Here is a 22898-nt window from a genome sequence, read left to right on the forward strand (position 1 = left end):
TCAGGGTTTGTGCTCATGTTGAGCTAGTTTTGGTAGGCTGAGCTTGGTGTTCATGCTACCCCAGCATACAGAAGGATGAGGCAGGAAGATCATGAGTTGGAGAGCAGCCTTAACTAATTATAAGAACTTGAACTTGTCTCAAAAAAATTTTTTTGAAAACATTTTTTTTTGCCCACCCCTGTTTCAAATTTTATCATTAATATTTTCCTCTTGGAGTTTTAGAATTTGGGCTTTTAGACTTGTGTGCTATCTACTTTTTATAAATTATTGTATGTAATGTGAGATAGAGACCCAAGTTTGGTTTTTAAAATCTGGATTGCTGCCCTGGGGTCCAGCAATGCTTTTTGAAAAGCACTACCCAGATCCCATTCATTTCCTTTAGCACCATTACATAAACCAATTGGCCAGATTTGCATTAATCTGTCTCTTAACTAGATATTTTCTCCATTAATCTGTGTGCTACCCCCATGCCAGTATGACACTTTCTTGATTGCTTCCTCTTTCCAGTCAGCCTTGAAATCAGATTATGTAAGTGCTCCATTGTTCCTCATCTCAAAAGTTGGTTGTTTTGTTTTATGTTTTGGCTGTTCTAGACCATTTTCTTTTTATGTATTCTGCTGGGAGTTTGATTGTAGTCATGAGTCATCTGTCAATCAGTATCAGGGAACTAAATTTGTAACAAAACCCATCCCTTAATCTTAGAACACAGAATATCTCTATTTCTCTAGAATTTCTTTAATTTCTTTCATCCTCATGTGAACAGGTATTGTTAAACTTATCCTAAGCAACTCATGCTTCAGTGGTTTAGCAAATTGTGATTTTGCTCATATTTGCGAGTTCTTTGCTTGGATATAGGACATGACTTGTTTCATTTTACTTGATTTTCCATCATCACCTCTCCAAATGTTAGTAGCTCTAGTGGTTTTTTGTGGGTTCCTTGTAGCTTTCCCTCATAGACTTAAATGTTGTAAGGGAGTAGACAGTCCCAAGTTTGGAAATAATTTGCATCTGTTTTGTTCAGCTTCCTAATTGTTCACACTGGGAGGTCTAAACTGGTGAATAGCTCATCATCACCAGAAGATAAGACTCCTATGAGATTAACTTTAGCAGAGTCTGTCTTATTCTAAATATCTTATATTTGTTTACTACTTTTGATTAGATGTTATCATTATTTTTCATATTGTTAAAAACTTCTCCATAAAAGCTTCCCTCAAAAGACTCTCCAGTACACCATCATATGAATGGAGTGTAATTTATTCACTTATCCCTTCTTCAGTCAGCTGGCTTTTATTAGTTTAAATAGTGTTATTACAGACCTTTTAAAGTCATTTTCCCCCAGCATTCAAATATGTCTTGGTATTCTGTAGGATTAAACTTTAAACATATTTCCATACCTGGAAATATGCCGTTATGTGGCATGATTAATAAAAACCCAGAGACAGAAATTAGGGTTCAACCTGAAGATCAGAAAAGCCAAACAGTCAACCACTGGCTCTTACCTCTACCTGTGTGTGAGCTGTCTCCTCCTGTCTTATATTCCTCTCTAGTGCTGGGATTAAGGGCATGCACCACTACCACCAAGTTTTTATGGCAAACTAGTGCAGCTACTGGGATTAAAGGTGTGTGTCACCACTGCTGGGTCTGTAAGGCTGATCAGTGTGGCTGTTTTACTCTCTGATCTTCAAACAAGCTTTATTTATTAAAATACAAATGAAATAGCACCATGCCTTTAGTAAGTAAGTTAGAAGATTTCCCAAAACAACTATGCCTCACTTACGTGGTCGGTCAGTAGCTTAGATGTCAGCATTGCTCTGATCCAGACACTGAGACACAGGAAAACTGGAAGTTGGGCCAACTAGCTGGCTCCTTACAGTGACAGGACCAGGGCTCAATCACCCCACTCCTGTTCTTATTTCTGTTGTCTCAGCCTGTGTCCTCTGAAGCAGGCCAGCTGTCCAGAAGTCTTGGGAGTTTCTGTGCTCCAGTGTTGCATGCACTTCTCCAGCATCAGGAAACTCTGTGAGCCTTCTTATGGCATGCACTGTTCTGAGGTTGAATTCACGGTACCTGCTCTTTCCTACAAGATAGTTTCCATGCACCCTTTCGATCAACCTCTGGTAAAACCCCGATTGTCACTTGTTCCAGACCTGATGGCCAGATGTTGACTCGTCCCATTAGCCAAACTTGTAAGACTTTTAAGCACCATTTAATGCAGGTGGTCACCTGCTCACCTGGCTGCCAATCTTCACCTCTGCTCGCTGGTTTCTTGGATCTGATATTCCTCCCTAACAGGGTACCATTCTACCCCCTCTGCTTCCACAGTGGGTGTGGTTCAGTACTTTGGTGGGAAAGTGGTGCCTAGCATTCTTTCCCTTAGTCACCATGAGATTGCGCCTCTTCTCTTGCTTCCTTGAAGTGGTCCAACACCATGTTGCTAGTCCCAGGACATGGTGCAGGATATGGAAAGGCGGTTTCATGCACCTTACACACACCCTGCTGTCTTTGTGACACGCGTGTGATGAGCATTACATCTAAACACTTCTGAACAATCACCATGAAATAGCTTCCCTTCTGTCTTGTTAGGTTTCTAGCTGTGATAAAACACCATGACCAAAAGCGACTTATGGGGGGAAAGGCTTATTTCAATTTACAACTGTTAGGTCACACTCCATCACTGAGAGATGCCAGAGCAGGAAGTGAAGGCAGGAATGCACGGCAAAGAAAACGTGGACGAGTTCTGTTTGCCGATGTAGCTCTCTGGCTTGATGAGCCTACCTTCTTAGACGTTCTCAGACCACCTGCCCAGGGGTGGAGCCCCCACAGTGCACTGACCCTCCACATCGGTCATTAATTAAGAAAATGCCCCTATATATAGGTTTGTTTCTCGGCCAGCATTTTCTCACCTGTGAGTCCCTCTTCTCAGAGAACTCAAGCTTGTATCGAGTTGACAAATCAATTGACTGGGACACCTTCCTCCACTGTTTGGTGCTGAGAAGAATGTCTTTCTAAGGGCTTCCTTCCTTCTTCCTTGTTACTTCTTTGGTTGTTTTTCCCTCACACACTACACCAGGCTTCCACAGTCCTTCCTCTGTATAGTGTCCACTGTCATTTCGTGTTCCAGGAAGTTCTGCACCTTTCATATCAACCAGTGGAAGAGAACAATTCTACTGTGGGGGAAAGTCAGAAAACACAACAAAGAACAGAATTGCAGTTTGATCTGGTCTTGCTCTCTGCCACCCTGTGATACTTAAGTACTGAAGTACAGTCTATTTACAGAAGTGCTTTGAACCCTAAAGGGTTGATCTTGGCCCTGTGTGCAATGGAAGAGGATGTCTTTTTCAACAATCATGGACTATTAGGAACAGATGTTGTCTTGACAGTTCCCTAATCCTTACGTTTTTTTTTATTTGGAACTAAACTATAATTCAAATGGAACAAGATTCTAATATATTTCTCTGCATAATTTCAGACTTTAAGATACTTGGAGACAAACCTCATTTCATGTAGGGTTCATCTTTTCCTGAGCAAATCCTTCACACTGGGTACACAAATGTGTTGTATTATAACAAATGTAATTCCACTGAGTGGGTACCTAAAACAACAGAAGTTTGTCATTCTTACCCATTCTGCAGGCAGGTAGCCCAAGACCAAGATGTGAGCAGGGCTGATGTCTTCTGTGAGCATGGAGGCTAACATGTGTTTGCAGAATTGTCCTCTTGCCAGTCACAGGGTGGCATCTCTTCTCTGAAGGTAGTCTCAGCATCATTGTTAGCTTGATTGAAGCTGAATATCTTATCTGTTTGGTTTCTGGGGATTCTTTTCCTTCCTTCCTTCTTTATTTCCTTCTTTCCTTCCTTCCTTCCTTCCTTCCTTCCTTCCTTCCTTCCTTCCTTTCAATTTCTGGGCTATGGAAGTAGCCTATTTGATAGAATGCTTGCCTAGCATGCATGAGGTTCTTGGGTCAATCCCCAGCAAGATGTAAAATCCAGATTGGTGCTACACATCTTTAAGCCCAATGCTGCTGAGGTAGAGGCGATCAGAGGTAGCCTGGGAAATATGAAACCTTACCTTGACAACACAGCGAATTCGAGCTAGCCTGATTGAGACTCGGGGCTAGTGGTTTCTACATCGCACTTTGAAGAAGAGCAAGGTACTTTAGGTTCTCTGAACTGTTGTGTGCTGTGATGCTCCTGGGCTCCGTCCTGAACAGTTTGTCTTAGGAGCAGACACAGGTAATTTTAGACACAGATTTTGTTTGAAAATCTTTGGAAACTTTCATTTTTCTCTCAAGGTAGAACTTGACTTTTATTGTTTTCTTGATTTCCCCCACTTTCTCTCTCCCTCCCTCCCCTTCCTCCCTCCCTCCCTCCCTCCCTCTCTCTCTCCCTTCCTCCTCTCTCCCTCCCTCCCCCTTCCCCTTCTCTCTCTCTCCCTTCCTCCCTCTCTCCCCCTTCCTCCCTCCCTCCCTACCTCTCTCTCCCTCCCTCCCCTTCCTCCCTCTCCCTCTCTCTCTCTCCCTCCCTCTCCCCCCCCCCCTACGACCAGAATCATAGGACGTAAGCCTTGACTCAGGCAGTCCCAACAAGCTGGGATCTGGCACCCGGTACACCAACTAAAGAGACGAGCAATGATGAAAGGTAGAGGGGAGGTTTAGTCAGTGCTTGTTGAGCAGTGGATGCCTGCAGTCGCCCAGTGACCTAAGTACGTCTTCACAGTATAGATATGAGCTCCAGCACAACTCTGCAAAGAACTGGCATAGGGTTGAGAGGCATGCCCAGTTAAATTTTTGGTCAGAGTGCATTCCTGAAGATCATTGTCTCATCGCTGGTCCTGAAAGGTGGACACATGGGAAGCTATTGCTTGAGGGACAAGGAGATGCTCCATCATGCTTCAGGGTGAAACCTCAGACTAAGTGCCTTTGTCCAGCTCTACTGCTCCTCAAATCCAAGGTGACCATATGCTAGGACAATGAATAGAGATTTTGAGGGCCTTGGGAGGATCTGTGAAAATGTCCACATTTTTTGTGTTTTGAGCTTTAAAGGAGAATGACATCGGGTCGTTGTCACTAGTAGGTATTTCTTGTGTGGTTAACATGCCTACATACAGAAACGGCGCTTCACCCAACATTGAGGGACAGATAGAAATGAAGGCAGAGGCACCAGGTGACCTGCAGGTCCAAGTGAGGAGTCCATGTTTTTTCTTCTTTAGAAGAATTAGTTTCTGTGTATTGCTAGTATGTGTGTGCATCATGTGTGTTCGTATGTACACATGCCTTTGTATCTGTTGCTTGACCATCACGATCTATTTCCCCCTTAGCTGACAAAGAAAAATAGCTGGCTGTCCCTCCTCAGTGCAGCAAACTTTCCAGTTCAACATTTATTTCTGGATTTCTGTTTGTCCAGACACCATGGAACTAAGGGACACAAGAATAAATATGAAATAGTTCTGCCCTGTGAGTTTATAAGTTATGTACGGTTTGCATATGAACACATAGTCACAATGTGGTGTGCTAACTACAGCAAAAGTTAGGAATACACTACAGACCAGGCACAGAGAAAGTACTGGCCCACAGAGAGAAGGTGGGGAAGACTTGGCCATAAAGGGTCTCATTTAGCACAGTGTCTGAAGGAAGCTCTGGCAACTGTATTCACTTTTGAGACAGCCAGTGCACACAGGCAGAGATGTAAGGATGAGTGATGTGATGGCCTAAAAGGGACCAACTCAGGCTGCTTACTCTGCTTTCATTAAGGGATTTCCCGAAAGGTACCGTTTTATCAGGTCTGTATGTGGCTAATAGTTTTTGCAATGCTGTAGAGGAACATGGCAGAGGGACCAGTTGAGGCTCTTTCTGTTGCAGTATTTTGGATAAGGGGCGTTAGAAGCTATGTCAAAGCAATGGCCGTTTGTATGAGGAATGGGCACCTCACTGAAGAACAGCACAGAAGGGACCTGGAAACTGATGAAATCCAGGTTAGTGGAAAGGAGGGAGTGTCTTTGGTCTGGGACCTGAATGAACCTGAAGCTATTGTCTTAGCATTGAGTATAGACGAACCATGAGTTTAGGTGTGGGAGTAACTTCTGTACCTGGTCATACACCGACCTTGGAGATTCGTAGGAGTCCATTAGACATGGCTAGTGGCCTCAAAGGTAAGGTGAAGTGGGCATCTCTCCCTGGTTCCCTAGTCCAAGCTTTCTTCCCTTGGAGGACCCCATTCAAGACAAGTGTCTCCTTGGAATTCATTCTGTCATGCCTAAGTGATAAAGCTAGTATCGCACAGTTTAACAGGCCATTTGGTGCTAGATTTATTTGTATTAGAAACTCAGCAGATTTACAGTAATTCTACAGAATTACTGTCTTGGGAAACAGAATGTTCTTCAGTAGTTGAACCTTATTTTAAAAAGAAAACTGAAAACTAAAACCCACAACGAAACGGGCACTCATTATTAGTTTCTATAATTCCTTTATTCAAAGTTCTTGCTATTTTTAGGGATATTTACCAATACTTTGAACCAATACTAACTCCTATTAGCCTAGTAAATCCTTTAAAACACAAACCACTGTATGTTTTCTTCCTTTGATATTAACAGGAAGAGCAGAAGCTTTTGCCAGTATCCTGGTGCCCACAACTCATCCATGGTACTTGGTATCTGTTCCCATGTCCACCTACCACATGATCATTTCATTTCATGGGGAAAAACTTCCATGGGATACCTTTATTTGATGCATCATAGAACATACACACTCTCATATTTAGTAAGGCTGGAAAACCAATGGAGTTTTCTAATATCATTAGTGTTTAAATCACCTGTGTCTTGTAGGTACACCTCTACAATCTCTGCACTTGCTGGGTCCTGTGTCGTTTGTCTTCACATTGCCCCTGCAAAAAAGGGGAAATGGATCAAAGTTGAGACGCTAAACTTGACTCAAAGACCTACTGCAAATTGGCATTGAGTCAGAGAGAGCCCAGATTCCAGTTTCTTTTGTCTTCCCAACTCTATTTCTATCTACTTGTTTTAAGTTTCTCTGCTCCCCCCCACCCCTTTTGGTTATTTTTAACGCAGAAGAATGATAAAAAAAAAGTCTTTAAATCTCAACTTAGGAACTCTGACAGCATGAAATGTGTTGCTAATTGAAACCTTCTTCAGGGGGCTCTAGTGAAAGAGCCTTGCTCTACTGGATGCTGGCGTGCTATTTTAGACTCATCTCAGCTTACACTCAAGCATCCTTCTTCATATTCCCTTCCACCTCTTTTCTTTTTCCATTCTCTTCTTCATAAAAATCTCAAGGGACTTGGAGATTGAGAACACAAAAGGGAAGGTTTTCTCTTTTCTTTGGCTTTGCTTTTAAAGCATTCCTCAAGTCCTAGATGATCCCAAAGCTGTGTTTAAGAAGCAGTCAGACACTGTGTATTAAAGGATGGATCAAGGTGGTCATTCCATTGACTCTGTAACCTCAAATTATATGTTTGGGGTGCATGTACTAGATAAAATGGAAACTATTCACCAGGAAAACACAATTCACTCTTAATTCATTTTTATCTCAAAAATTTATTTGGCTATGTTTATTTTTAGCCTAACATAGACTCACAGAAATTAAACGTGTTAATGGGATAGACTGAGTGTTCATGTCATTCACCCCTGCTCGTTTGTAGGCAAATTGAGATAAGACGGGGTCCTAAGGAGCTGCTTAGATGTGTGGATTATCTCATGGTAGATACAGAGAGGAAAGAGAATCCCTCAGCTGTGAGCTTTTTTTTTTTTTCCTGAAATAATTGTATGTATTCTTCACAGAAAATGTCATGAGCTGTAACAAAGGCAAAGGGATTTGTAGGTTAAGAACAAGGACTGAGAAGTCCATGGAGGATGGGAACTTTCAAGGCACTTGAAGTAGGGAAAGGGATAGGAATCTCTCTCTCTCTCTCTCTCTCTCTCTCTCTCTCTCTCTCTCTCTCTCTCTCTCTCTCTCTCCTCTCTCTGCATGTGTGTGTGTGTGTGTTTCTTTCATTAGACTAAGATAGTGGTTCAGCTGACCATTCTCACAAAGAACCATCTCTGCTGATGCCAGAGTTGGGAGACATTGTCTTGGAGAGAAGAGATACTGGAGGGTTCTACTGTGCCCTAAAGTTGAATTAGTGTCAGCTCTCTGAGATATGAGCAAGCTGGGTTTGGAACACAGCTGAGGTAGCTGGAGACAGAAAGAGAAATAAAGGCTGGGAGTGGAGAACAGGCCACTTCCTCGCTGAGTAAATAGAGACTCACATGGGTTTTTATTTGTAAAACCAAAGTTATTACCTAATCTTTTTTTTTTATCCACACTTAAAGCAAAACCAATCACACCAGTTACTTGGCAAGTCGGGACCTTTGTGTGTCCTTAATTGCCACTATCAAAATTCTTCATATTGATAATAATACTAACAATAATGCCTCCTAGTATTATTGCTAATAATTGTAGACTAATTATGTATAGAGTTTATGAGTTTTCCAAGGGCTGGAGTTGTAGGTAACAAACTTACCCAAAACCACCTAGATAAATAAATGAGCTGCTCAATTCAAACTCAGGACAGGGGCTGGAGAGATGGCTCAGTGGTTAAGAGCATTGCCTGCTCTTCCAAAGGTCCTGAGTTCAATTCCCGGCAACCACATGGTGGCTTACAACCATCTGTAATGAGGTCTGGTGCCCTCTTCTGGCCTGTAGACATACACACAGACAGAATATTGTATACATAATAAATCAATAAATATTTTTAAAAAACCAAACTCAGGACAGTGTGACTCTGAGTTCCCCTCTGGGTGCTCGTGGTGGCTCTCTGCCTGCCTTTTCCCATCTTAGGTCAATAGTCTGCCACAAACGAAAATGAATTGACACGGACCACCCATGAACCTCCAATATGCTTTGTCATCTATCTGTGGGTGATTTTATTTGGGGGAAAGTGACTGAGTTCATGGGTTCTGGTCTCAACTCTCCCCAGGAACCCTTACATGGGTCTTTTTGACCATGCAGCTGTGGCTTCAGTTCTGGTTAGGGATCCCTGCAGGGCTTGGTACATGGTCACTGGATGTCAGGTATGCGGATGGAGTGTGTGCCAATCTGAAAGAAAAGGCAAACCCAATAAAGTTATAGACAGAGGTGAAAAGGTGGCGATCAAGGGACCCGCAGAGTCACTAAAGTTAAGCAGGTATTGTGATGCTCTTTTATGTCAGTTTATCAAAAGAAAAATTACTGTTAATAGCTGAGCCAATGAAAGGCAAGAGCACAGCCCTACTTGGAGGGATCTAGGTAGGCTCTGCTGTTCTTCAGGTCAGTTTGCTCTCCCCCACCAAAGGTCTGAGCACTGTGTAAGCAGTCCCGTTGTTAGAAATGTACTTTCTAGAACTACTGATATACATAGTTTTTAATCATCTTTTTGTAGTTTTGTTTAAAATAATAAATAGAGCTGGAAAAAATAGTTTAGCAGTTAAAAGCCTTTGCTACTCTTACAGAGGACCCCAGTTCAGTTCCTAGTGTTCATGTTGGGTGACTTACAATTGCTTATTACTCCAGCTCCAGAGTGTCTGAAGCCCTCTTCTGGCCTCTGTGGGTACCTGCACTCATGTGTATTTACACACACACACACACACACACACACACACACACACACACACACACACACGCGCGCGCGCGCGCGCGCGCACACACACACCCCTACCATTTAAAAGTCCAGATATCAAGTTCCCAAGGTCCAAATGAGGAGCAGAAGGAGGGAGAACATGAGCAAGGAAGTCAGGACCGCAAGGGGTGCGCCCACCCACTGAGATGGTGGGGCTGATCTACTGGGAGCTCACCAAGGCTAGCTAAACTGGGACTGATATAGCATGTGATCAAACGGGACTCTGAACGTGGCTGACAAGGAGGGCTGACTGAGAAGCCAAGGACAATGGCATGGCACTGTTTTTTTTGTTTGTTTGTTTGTTTTTCGAGACAGGGTTTCCCTGTAGTTTCTAGAGCCTGTCCTGGAACTAGCTCTTGTAGACCAGGCTGGCCTCGAACTCAGAGATCCGCCTGCCTCTGCCTCCCGAGTGCTGGGATTAAAGGCGTGCGCCACCACCACCCGGCTCATGGCACTGGGTTTTGATTCTACTGCATGTACTGGCTTTGTGGGAGCCTAGTCTGTTTGGATGCTCACCTTCCTAGACCTGGATGGAGGGGGGAGGAACTTGGACTTCCCACAGGGCAGGGAACCTTGACTGCTCTTCGGACTGGAGAGGGAGAGGGAGGGGGATGGGGAGGGGGAGGGAAATGGGAGGAGGGGGGAGGTGGAAATTTTTAATTAAAAATAAATAAATTAAAAAAATAAATAAAAATCCAGATATCAATTTCTAAGATTATTAAGCAATTTATATTTAGATATACCCAAACTTTTGGCATTGCCACCTACAAAATTTACACTTAAAAACCTTAAAATGAAGCTACCAAAATGAAATAGTAAAATGATGATGATGATGGTGATGATGATGATGATGGTGATGATGATGATGAATCTCACAATATTTTAAATAAGTGTATGGGTTTATATTAGACCACATCCATAGCTGCCCTCCGCTGCAGATTGGATGTGTCTAAATTAGTTCAGCCTGGTGCTTGAGCCCATGAACTGGCTGCCTGAACTCACATGACCTTTTACTTCTCACTAGCTCTGCGCCCTTTGAAGATGTTATGGATAGGACCAATTTTCCCATCTGTACAGGCATAAAAGCAACACTTCCTTACAGGGCCCTTGTGGGTGGAACTGAGCTAATTCACAATACACATGGACAGACGCAGGGTAGCATCATAACAGAAGTTCTTTGGGCTCCGTTACCTGGAGTTTCACCCTTAGTGGCTTCTGTAAACTGCGGCTAACCTACAGCAACAAACTATTAAGTAGAAAATTCCAGAAATAAGCAACTCGTAAGTTTAAAACGTTCATTCTAGTGTGTTGCCATAATTTTCCTGTGATATTGCTAGTTGCCGTTAGTCTATGTGTCTGATTTGTGAATAGCATTGTCGCAGCTGTAAATAAGGAAGAACTCCTGCTTTTTTCTTACCCCGTTAATCCCCTACCAGCGAGTTTTCCGCCACTACAGTGATAGCCTGATGCAGGCTCCTTTGAAAGCATAGAAAGCTAGGCTTTGCTTTTAGCTTGGGAGAGTCATGATTAGGGAACCCCAGAGGTGTTTCTTTAGAGGGTGCGAGGGATGTTCGTGCCTGCAGCTGAAGCTCAGAGAGGACAAGAGGGGTTCTACACCTTCTGAGGGCACAACCCCTCAACCAAACAGCTCCCATAAGACTCCACCTCTGAAAGGTCCACAGCACCCCAATTGAGCACTGGGGGGGGGCATCAAGGGCAATGCGTGGCAGGAATGTTAAACAGTTAACTGCATCTAAGTGACCTATGGGAGGCACACATGATTCTGCCATAAAATGCTATGGGGATAGAGGGCTGTTTAGGAACAGTGTGTGTGGTGAAGTTCCATTTAGTAAAATAAAAATAAGATCATACTTAAAGGTTTCCAAATGTGTGCACAAAAGCAGCCACAGCAATGTAAGCAGGAAGCTACTTATGTAATTAAGAAAGACAAGCAAGCAGGGTAGAAAATAAAGGAAAAGAGGAAAGACTATATTTTATTTCTCATATCTCTAGGCTACTTGAGTTCTGTTTTCTGCAAGGCTGGGTCCCTTTTGCCGTGAGGAAGTCACTATAATTCACCTTCCTGGCCCATACATCATGAGCATGTTACATAACCCGTGATGGGTTAATCTAATCACAGTTCTGGCACTGGCCGGCATAGTTTGAAAGTGAATGTATTCAGAATTCTGTTAAGTTAGAGTCTACTAGTGCATAAAGCAGCAAATCAGTAAAATCTCTACCATTTGGGGACGTGACTTGTTTTGAAACTCAAAATTCCTTGGCTAAGTTAAAAAGACCTTGTTATGAAAATAACAGATTTTCATTTCCTTTCTAATTTTATAACTCTTGGCAATGCAACCTGTGTTTTGCCGTGGAATGTTAGGAAAGGAAATGAGTGCAGACACTGAGGGAAGGTTTCGTTTTTGTTTTTATTTTCAAAGTAAATCCACATTTAATGCTGTCTAGGTATCATGGTGCTATGAAATGTGGGGTGTCACTGAGAAAGGGATTTCTGGGAGTGTGGAAAGGGGCTTCCCTGGAGTTGTGAACTTCAGCACCAAGGCACAGATAATCTGAAATAGATTGTGAACTCTGCCACAGGGGATGTCTTCAGCAGGCTTCTGGGACCCTTGGGAGCCCATATTGCGGAAGACAGACAGCACGCCCGTGCAAGCACGCCACCTGGTGGGCACTCATGGTAACTTCCGAGTGGGCTGACTTGGTTGCAGCTTCCGTTTTCAGAGGAGAGTTAATAGAAGACTACATTTGTAGCCACATCTCTGCAGGCTCCTGACATGATGCGTGAGGTATTACTAAACGGTTGTATGTTCTCACTAAAGGAGACTGCCAGGGGGAGTCTAAGAGGGCCACTTTGTCTTTTTTTATTTCTTTTCTTTTCTTTCTTTCTTCTTTCTTTTTTTTTCTTGAAGAACAAAGAAAGTTTCTGCAAGAGGAGCTTTTAAAAAATATTTTTCTTGTCTTTTTGAAGGAACTTAAGCCGTACAAAAAGTGCAGAGAATGCTGTAACCATGCCTTTAATGCACCCGGAGTTGACCAGTGATAGCATTTTTATTATTTCTCTTTTTAACTACAAGGAACAAAATGTTCTTTCAAAAATATTTATTTTTAAAAATTAATTTTTTAATTAACAAATGATAATTACACATAATTATGGAGTGCAGCATGATACTCTGATACTGGTTTATACTTTCAAATGAGGAAATAAAGAGGTTGACTAGAATAAATCCATTATCAAAGTCAGGCCTGGGGGTTCACACGTGGAATCCCAGCTATTCTTTTCTTCAGGGCTGGGACAGGAGGATGACTTGAACCCAGGAGTTTAAGACCAACCTAGGCAGCATGGGAAGACTCCTCACCTCTAAACAGAAAAACAAGTCAATTAATTACTTAAGTAACATTCCCATACTCATTTTTTTTGTGTATAGAATAATAAAATATACTCTTTCCCCGTGTTTGAAATCTGTGTTATTATTAACTATCACAGACAAACTGCAACGGGTCATACGTAGGCTTGCCCCTCCTAACTGCACCTGTATATTTTTTGCCTTTGACTTTCCTATTAGCTGCGACCTTCCTATCCCCCACTCTCCAGGAAATGAGGCTGAGCTTTACTTCTATACATAAGTGAGGCCATGCAGCATTTCTGTCTCTGCGCCTGACCTACTTCAGTTAGTCTATTGTCCTCGGGGTTCACCAGCACTTCCTCAATGGCAGAGTTTTCTGGACATGCACGTGGTGTGTGTGTGTGTGTGTTGTGCTAGAACCCAGAACCTTACATATGATAGGTACATGTACTACCCATTTACTTACTAAGTTACTGCCCAGGTGCTCTTTTCCTTTTTCTTCTTCTTTTGTCTTGTTCTTTTTCAAGACAGGGTTTCTCTGTAGCTTTGAAGCTTGTCCTGGAACTAGTTCTTGTAGGCTATCCTGGCCTTGAACTCACAGTGATCTGCCTGCCTCTGTCTCCCACGTGCTGGGATTAAAGACATGTGCCACCACTGAATGGCCCCAAAGTCCATTTTTATATTTTGAAATTCAACTTGATACATTTCACCAAAAATCTTGTATACACTAGGTATTGTTTTGGTAACCCAGGATATGTTAGGGAACAAAACAGACAGAGAGACTTGTATTCATAAAGCTTTTACTTTAACAAGGGACATAAACAATATTTTACCCTAACGTGTAGATCTGAGAAATCTATTGTGTTAGAAGAAAAGCATGCAATGGAGAAAAGGTAAGATTGGAGTAGGTAGCCTTTTGGCTCTTCGGCCATCAGTGAGGCAACATGGGTCACCAGCAGCTCTACTGGAGTCACCCACGGAAGTTCCGCCAGGGATCCTGCTCCTGCCGCGTTGGCTCAAACCGCCATGGTCTGATCTACAAATATGGGCTGAACGTGTGCCACCAGTGTTTCCGGCAGTACGCGAAGGACAGCGGTTTCATTAAGTTGGACTAAGCGACCTTGAATGGATTCTTCAAGACTCTACCCAGTGGAAAAGATCAATGCCAGTCTTTGTACATAAGAATAAAAAAAAGTGAAGATCTTTAAAAAAAAAAAAAAAAGATTGGAGTGGGTAAAGGAGAAGCAGAATAATGTAACACTCGGGCAATTTTTAAGACAAAACGGATTGGTAAAGATCAGCCTCTTTGACAAGGGGAGATTTGAGCTAAGACTTGAAAGATACAGGAATTAGCTGAGAGATTTTCAGGAAGAAAGGTGTCCAGGCTAGACGGACTGTTTCTGTAGCTCTGCTCTGCAATGAGGCAAAGCAGGCTGTTTCGGAGAAAATAAATCAAAGAATAGAAGCGGAAGGGATGGAGGCCTGCAGGCCACTCCTTGGAAACCGGATCATGCCATCGTGGTGAGACTTGGGGCGCTCCTTAAAGCTTTAGCTTTTACCCACGAGAAAGGTGAGAAGCCACCCCAGGATCAAACTGACCAAAGCCTGAGCCAACTGGATGCTGTGCTAAGAGCCCATCATAAGGGAATTAAAGAGAGAAACCAGAAGTATATTGTAGTCACCTGAAAAAGAGACCACAGTGGGCTTGTCTTGTGTAACAGGACAAAGAGGTGAAGCGACCAGGTTCTAGGTGTGTCCTGAAAGTAAAGCTGGCATTCGGATAGATTCAGAACATCAGGTAAAGGAGTCTTTTCTAAATTACTATTATTGAGGTGAAACTCGCATAACTTAAAAGGTACATGATTTTAAAGCACATGATCCAGTAGAATCAATACTCTAACAAAAATCACAGTTTCGCCTTGATTTGATTGGTGTGTCGCTGTCACACAGACCTACGATAAATCAACTTAAGGAAAAGAAAGGTTCACGTTGCTCATTGATTCAGAAATTCAGCCTGGCCCAAGGCCTAAGAGAGTGGAAAGCAGCCCTCCAAGAGATAGCAGTCAACACAGGTGAGGGAAAGGATGCTAATGCACAAACCCACGAGTGCCTCTCCGCGTATACAGCACAAAACACTGCGGTACTTAAAACCAGGTTCTTCCGTGATGGACTGGGGAGCTGGCTCAGTGGGTAGGCGGGCTTGCCATACGAGTGTGAGAACCTAAGTTTGAATCCCCAGCACCCATAAAAAGCCAGGTGAGGGCATTGTCTGTAATCCTGGCCCTGTGAGGTTGGAGACTGGGGAATCCTGAGGCCCTGTTGGCCTCTAGCTTAGGTCCGGGCTAAGGAATAAGATAGAAAATGATTGGGCAGGACACCACATCCTCCTCTAGCCTCTGTGCATGCGTGGGCATGTGTACTGATCCACATATGTGTGTATGTCACAATTTCCTTCCTGTTACCGGTGTCTTAGAGAATCCACTACAGCATACCGGTACTACGGCAGAGTCCCAGCATGCAATGTGCTTTCTTCGCTTGTTGAGTGAAAGAATGGAGAACTCACTGTCAGGTTGCGGTAAAGGAGACGTGGTGAAAGTTTACCTTTCATGGGGTGTGCTTTGTTCTTGGGAGGCTCCTGTCTTTGAGAAGCAAGTACCTGTCACATGCTAGCACTGAACAAAACATGCAAAGTCCCTGATTTGTTTATAGAGCTTAAATTTAAATGGTGGCAATTCGTGAGAATGAGGCTAGGTCTCAGATGAAGATTTTGAATTATGTCCACAAATAAAGCTGAAAATCTTATTTAGAGGTGAGATCTTTATGCGTAAGCACACCCCCTTTCGGACCCATCACATTGAGAGATGTGTTTGTACGTGCATGTGTGTGTGTGTGTCTGTATTGTGTGTATGTGTGCCTATGTTGCTATGTGTGTGTGATGAGTGTATGTGTGAGTGTGCGTAGGTATGTGTATGTATATACCTGTATGCAATTTAGTGTGAATAGATACGGTGTGTGTGTGTGTTTCATGACACATGTGTGGCGGTCAGAAAATAGCTTGTAGGTGGGATCCAGGGATGAAACTCAGGTAAGGCTTGGTGGCAAGTGACTTTACTTACTGAGCCACCGCGCCAGCCCTAAGGTCCTCACTTTTAAATGTTGGAAACTAATTCCACCATGTCGACAGCAGAGCAGAAGCCAAACAGAGCATGCATCCTGCAGGTGGCCAGTTTTATCGGCCATCACTAGGCAAATACTGCCACAACCATCACAACACCTTAGACTGTGATCCCGGTGTGCCAGCCTACCTGCTGGCCTATCATGCTATGGAGAGAGCTCTGTCTTCTCAGACCTTACCCCCTTCTTAAAGTGCCACAGAACCCATTCTTGTGCCTGAGGGAACACCCTGAAGGGATGTTGGCGCTCTGGAAGTGTGCTTTCTAGGGCAGCCACTAGGGATGGGAGGGCTGAGTTCTCGAGATTCATCCCACATGACTGAAGGGACTAAGTTTTAAACTGTATTAACCACAATTAATTCAACTTAAATTTCAACGTTTACATGCAACCCCGAGCAATCAAGCCTTACCTGTGAGTCTCTCACCCCTGCAGAGACCCAGCCAGGAGTTACCAACTTGTTGAATCAAACCGAGGTGATGAAAAAGTGAGGAGAACTAGAGCAAGTCCGCCCCGCCACTGGTGAGGCCATGGCAAAATTTCTTGTCTAAATACATGCAATTTGTACATCTAGTCAACCCAGCCTTAAATAAACCATGTCCAGCCCCGTCTCTTGCTTATGAAGCATTCCTTCTGAGAAGCCTGGCGGGCCAGGCGCAAATTTAGAATGCCTAGACTTCCAGAGTTCTTCCTCCAAATACGGTGGTGCGGGGGCATCTGGCCTCTGACCTCACCCAGGGACCTGTGTGCAGCCTGGAAAGAGTGATCTTAACTAAGCTGGACAGCACAGACGCCGTCTTCAGCATCCCCTGCATCTCCCACTGTGTGATTCTTCTTCCTCGTGGATGTTGTGGCTTTGATACGATGAGTGCACACAAACTGCCACATGATAGGAACTCATATATTGGTCTGAGGTCTAAACTCCCTGTGGAGACAAGCACTATGGTCTGACTGATGCCTTTTGAGGTTCTGTGTAAGCACCCACTTCACTGCCTACAAATTGAGGGATAATCTTTTTGTCCCCTAAATGGACTTGTGTTGAATTCTTCAGAGGCAAATTAGAGGCCAGCTTGGCTGACACTCTGAATGTGCTGAAGAGCTGGAGCAAGGGACAGTACCAATGTGACTTTGGCCAAAGGTTAATAAGCAGAGTTCACTTCATTAAACTGCTTACTCACCATTACTGAATGTCCTCGAAGTGTGTCCTGGAAGACTGTGCGTGCTTGGATTAATCATTTATGCCTAAAGAATTAGTGAGTGGAAGATAAATTACAGACTGCTTTTAATTCATGTTAAAAAAGAAATCAGTCCAATGAGTTCCGTCCGACTGCAGTCATTGGTTTCTTTCAAATGATCCTTACATTCTGGTTTTAAAGTAGATAGAATGGGGATAAAAGAAGTAGTTACACTATTTGCACACATGTGTGTGTCAGTTGGAGGACAGCTGCTGAAGCTTTATGTCTTGTTTTGTCTGAGATAAAACCTCACAGAGTCCAGGCTAGCCTTGAACTCACTATGTAGCCAAGGCTGGTCTTGAACTCTCAAGTGCTGGGATTACAAGCATGTGGAATCACACCTAGCTCTGAAGTGGGATTTGAACAACAGATGCATCTTTCTTCTTGTTGTTTAGCTATAGGCATGCATGCCAGGGTTGCCACACTAGTAGTAAAAATCATTCTGCTACTCATTATACTCATTATAGCGCCCTCTTGTGGTGGAATGGACCAAGAACACAGCATATCTGCCCAGAAGGAGATAATTCTGGGTACAAAGTGACCACTGGGATGGGATGGTCTGCAGAGACCATCTATGTGTGATTCACATTTTCCCCTGAACATAGACTCCTCGTGTTCTGAAGGCCTGAATCCCCCAAAGTGCTGTGATACTCAACTGCAACTGCCTTGTGGTCACCCAACAGTTTAGGTTGCCTCCTTAACGGAATTGTCTTCGCTATTACGGTTAGGTTGGAAACGATCTTGCTTAATTTTTATATCTCAGAAATGATGAATTAATGAATGACAGTATAAATATTTTCCTAAAATGTTGAAATTTTTTCCTCAACTACTCTACTCTTTTCATACATGGGTTGAATGCCTGGCAACCCTGTAACCATATGGTGTTTTAAGGAAATAATCTTCTTTCTTTCTTTCTTTCTTTCTTTCTTTCTTTCTTTCTTTCTTTCTTTCTTTCTTTCTTTCTTTCTTTCTTTCTTTCTTTCTTTCTTTCTTTCTTTCTTTCTTTCTTCCTTCCTTCCTTCCTTCCTTCCTTCCTTCCTTCCTTCCTTCCTTCCTGCCTTCTCCTCCTCCTCCTCCTCCCCCTCCTTCCTCTCCTTCTCCTTCTCTCCTTCTTCTCCTCCCTCTTCTTCCATCTCTGACCTGTTTTGCCTCTGCCAACATCTATTAGGTCCATTGAAAGAGAAACTTTTGAAACAGTACTAAGAACTTAAGGGCACCCCTCCATGCTCCATGATTCTTAGTTGCAGGTGACTTGAGATTCCATTTGAAGGCGTCACCTTGCCTATGCGATAGACTCTGTAGTCACTGGTCCACGAAGGCTCTCCAGCCTGATCACTTGGGGTTTTGTGTTGATGGGGCTGGGAGAAAATGCATGAGTCTGAACTTTAAAATGCCACAGCACAGCACAGGGGCAAGTTCAGGATCATGGGATTGGGACTGAAACTGGACACAAGAGAGTGGGGAAAGAGAAACAGTCCAGGTTCTCTCTATACTTGTCTGGGGAGCAGGGCAAATGGATGTTAGGGTGCTGCTTGTGAGTCACTGCAAGTCTTCCCACCTTCATGTCCTCTACATTCCTGCCCTCAGGAGAGCCCCGGATTGAGTGGGTGTCACCACAACTGTAGAAGGGTCCAATATTGTGACTATGTGTTAGCATATGCAGTACATTTTCCATCAGTTTAAGACCAACCAGCACTCTAAACAGTTACTCCATGGAGAGAGGTAATAATCTTCTTGTTAGACTTCTCAAATACATCCTGAATACCTTTTAAAGGGGCAATAAAGATTTCATTAAAAAGATAAAACTTGACTATAAGAAAACACTAAATGAAATAGGTGCTACTAATATACATTTTGCCTTTGTTCAGATGCCAAGTGCCATCAATTAGGTGACTTACAAGCAATGGGAGTTTGTGGCTCACAGTGTTGTGAGCTGAGAGGAAGGAAGGCCCTGGCTGCTTAGGCTTCTAGTGAGGAAAGACGGTCTCTACTTCTGAGATAACACCTGCTCAGCATCTAAGAAATGTGTGTACTCATGGAAAGAGGGGCAAACAGATTCCCTTATCTCTTTGATAAGGGCACATCATATGACCTCATCACCTTTCAAATGTCCTATCTCCTCCTCAAAAATACCATCAAAATGGAGGATCAGGCTTCGGCTGTGAGTGCTGAGGAGAAAGGCAGGAGTCAGACCACAGTTTCTAGGTTTCCTACTCTGCCGATCTTAGGCAGTTTATTATTCCAAGTCGATGTTCCATCTGTTAAGATTCGTGGAAGGCTGTGGTTCCAGCCCTGCAAGGAAAACACTGGCCTATTGGCCATTCATATTCATTTTAATGAAAATATGCAAACTTCTGTGTTATAGAAAATTCCACATTTTTCTTCAACTTCTATCTGCAAAAATTTAAATTTTAATTCCTGTTGATGTCTGGCGCTTGGAAATCCAATGTGATTCAGTGACTTAATGTGGTCTAACCAAATCAAGTGACGTCTAACAATTTCAAAAGACACAAGAGTTCATTTTTTTTAATCAGTAGAATCCTATTTCCTTCAAAAGGCAAATGATTATGTGGAAATCTCTTTCCATCATCTCTTACTGAAAAAAGGCCTCTTTCTTAGAAAAAAAAAAGCATCAATACACTGTATGAACTTTTCATAGTCATGCAGATCGAGCACTGATCCTAAATCTACTCGGGCTTGTGTGGGACTCTGACAAGGCTATAGGGACAGCACATATTTCAGTTTGACATTTGGTCCCTGGGGAGGAGGGAGGGGAGATTGCAGAGATAGTGGAGACTGAGCAAGGATGTCTATGGGGACAGCTGAGAGCACACTGCATGCAAAGCCAGGTAGCAAGACTGAGTACAATGTTATAAAAGTGCCCTGAAGAGTTCTTTGCAACTAAATATAAGGTACCTGTTGGGCTATAGTAGGAGAAGAAGCATCCAGAGTGCCTGTGTGTAGGATATTAAATAACACGGAGAATAATCTTGGTTTGTGCTAGTTACCAGGAAGGATTAAACTTGAGAATTTTGATCAGAGTTCGGGGTGCAGGATTGAGTGCTTACTGAGCACACAAGGCCCCTCCAGCACAACAAAAACAATGTGTAATTAAATGCAGGATGGTAGATCGCCTGTCCATAATGGCAGGAGAGTTTGTCATGGTCAGAGGCATCAGAGGTATCTTCCAGAAGATGGAAGGATTGTTGTTGCCCTTAGAATAACCACTAGAAGAAAAGATGGCATTTTCTTAGTGGTGTGTTGGGGGCTTCCATTATTTGCAAGAACAAGAGTTTGTGGAAAGGAAAAGGGCAGATAAGGAAGACTTAAGGTTATGCACCCATGTGTCCTCAAGGAGGAGATTAAGTAACAGCCCAAAGTAGGTGATGTGGGTCATCCCAGCTTGGACATCTGACTTTCCAGAACTTCAGAGTGACTCTTCACAGGTATTGTAAGTATCCAGAATGTGTCTAGAATGGAAGCAGCAAGCTGCGTCTTGTCCAGATACCATCTTGCTGGGAACTATATTCGCTTCTCTGTTCTGAGTGACCACTGCCCATGAGCAGCAGAAATGTGAATGGTTGCTCCAGAGTGCTGAGTCAGCTACTTCTAGATGCCATCCAGGCTGAAAAATGCCACGGACGCATCCACAAGCTCAGATTTTTTTAGCCACTGGCATGCATTTCAGTCCTTGGCCTAATCAGTTCTGAGACAATAGCCTAACTGTGCCAGAACTTGTCCCTGGTCTTTCTAGCTCTAACTAGAAGTGTGTCTATTATTTCTGTACATCTGTGTGGGAAGGGTGTGGTGTCTGTGTGGGTGTAGGCAGCCTCACCCATGCATGTGGAAGTCTGGCTTTGACCTAGGAATATCTTCCTCAACCATTTCTCCACCCTAGTTTTTTGCAGTGCAATCTCTCACTGAACTTTTTGGGTAGATTGGCTGAACAGTCAGCCTCAAGGGTGTATCCACCTGTCTCTGTTTCTCAGTTCTGGGGTTCCAGGTGCATGTACTGTGCCTAACTTTTTATGATGGTGCTGGCTTTGAACTCAGGAGCTTATGGCTTGCACAGAAAGTACGTTGTCCACTGAGCAATCTCCCCAGACCCCAAATAGTAACTCTTCGACGAGAGGAAAAGCAAAAGGAATTCAGTGTAGACCTAGAGTTCTCCTCTCACAAGTACTCACAGTGGCATGGGTTCCACGCTGGGAGCGATGAGTACGGTTAGCCGCCCTGTTAGAACTTACAAGAGGGAATGGAAGGCAGGCAGATGGTTTGACCGTCAGCACAGGTTTTGACTTACATGGAGCACTACTCAGAAACTGAACTTGGGAGGGCATGCTGTCACTGTTGAGTGTTAGTGCAGTGGTCCAAGCCTTCTGAGAAGATGCGCTCAAGCAATGAAACAGCCAACATAGGAAAAGAAAAGCGCCCGTTAGCTTCCTATGATACCAAAGAAGCGCAGGGAAAGTGCATGCATTTTTGGAAAGAAAGCCCTGAATTTGAAGTTCAGGTTTATTCTGGAAGATATGCAGTCTCCGTGAAGAACTTTTCTTCCCACCTGTCCAGATCTGACAGCCTCCCGGAATGAATTAGTCTGCTGTCTTTGCATAAATCCCAGCGGCTGTAACTACAGAGCGCACAGCAGCCCAGTTCCTTGGCTAGGTAGGATTCCCCTTTTCTCTGATTGGGAAGCAGTTGTTTTTATTCAGGTTGGTGGCATGTGGCCATCTACACATCGAGTGCCTGCATCTTCCCGGTCAGTGTGAACCGGTGCTGTAATTCCACTCCAGGAAGCTGCACGGCTGTTCTCAGTTGAAGAGGAAAAGCCAGGGAAATGTGATTGAGCATGGCAGCCCTCCGTGTTTGCTAAAATGCTAAATGAGGGGCCCGTGGCTCTCAGACCATATTCCATGGGAAATGCTGAGAGCGCAAGCTGCAGCCCTTCTTTCCCTTCGTGCTTTGGCTGGCTGATTGCCAGAGCATCCAGGCCAGCAACTGAGGAATTGAAATATAACCGGTGGCGATACACTTGCACCACATGAGACCTGCCCTGCCTCGGAAGGCTCCAGTAGCTGTGGGAAGCAGCAGATCAGCACCAGCTGGGGCAGCTAGACTCTGTAAGGCGGGAGGATCTCATCGCAATGGTAAGGCTCTCGGGAGTCTTTCAGACCTCCTTTGCAAGCTGGGGTTGGATGATTAGCGTCTGTTTGTGACCGTGGCTAATTGGTAGCCTGATAGGGAACAGTCACTTGAGCTCTGGGACATAGTCAGGTCTCATCAGGGGGGAAAGGACACCTTTCACACCACAGCCTGATTTTTTTTCTTAAATGACACCTTTCATTCAGGGGATAAAGGTTAACTCTGTCTTGCAATTAATAATAATTAATAAGGAGCACTTGCCGGCTTCTATCTGGGAGGGAAACTTCCATGTGACCTGGAATTTCAGCCCTGCCTAATACTGCGTCTGAGTATACCTT

At 43.7% G+C, this 22898-nt stretch overlaps 2 protein-coding genes across 2 annotated transcripts in view; both read left to right on the top strand.

The window, feature by feature from the left end:
* Nucleotides 1-22898, top strand: part of Pld5 (phospholipase D family member 5) — a 326043-nt gene that overhangs the window by 39415 nt on the left and 263730 nt on the right. The gene's annotated exons all lie outside the window — the stretch shown is intronic.
* Nucleotides 13957-14127, top strand: LOC119827833 (40S ribosomal protein S29-like). The gene has a single exon (XM_038349748.1). It carries the CDS (start codon nt 13957-13959, stop codon nt 14125-14127), a length of 171 nt encoding a protein of 56 aa, XP_038205676.1.

The sequence above is a fragment of the Arvicola amphibius genome, chromosome 12, assembly GCF_903992535.2.
Source record: "Arvicola amphibius chromosome 12, mArvAmp1.2, whole genome shotgun sequence".
NCBI lineage: Eukaryota > Metazoa > Chordata > Mammalia > Rodentia > Cricetidae > Arvicola > Arvicola amphibius.

What these genes read in the sequence shown, in the direction of transcription:
- LOC119827833 (XM_038349748.1), top strand. Translation starts at nt 13,957, where the DNA reads ATGGGTCACCAGCAGCTCTACTGGAGTCACCCACGGAAGTTCCGCCAG.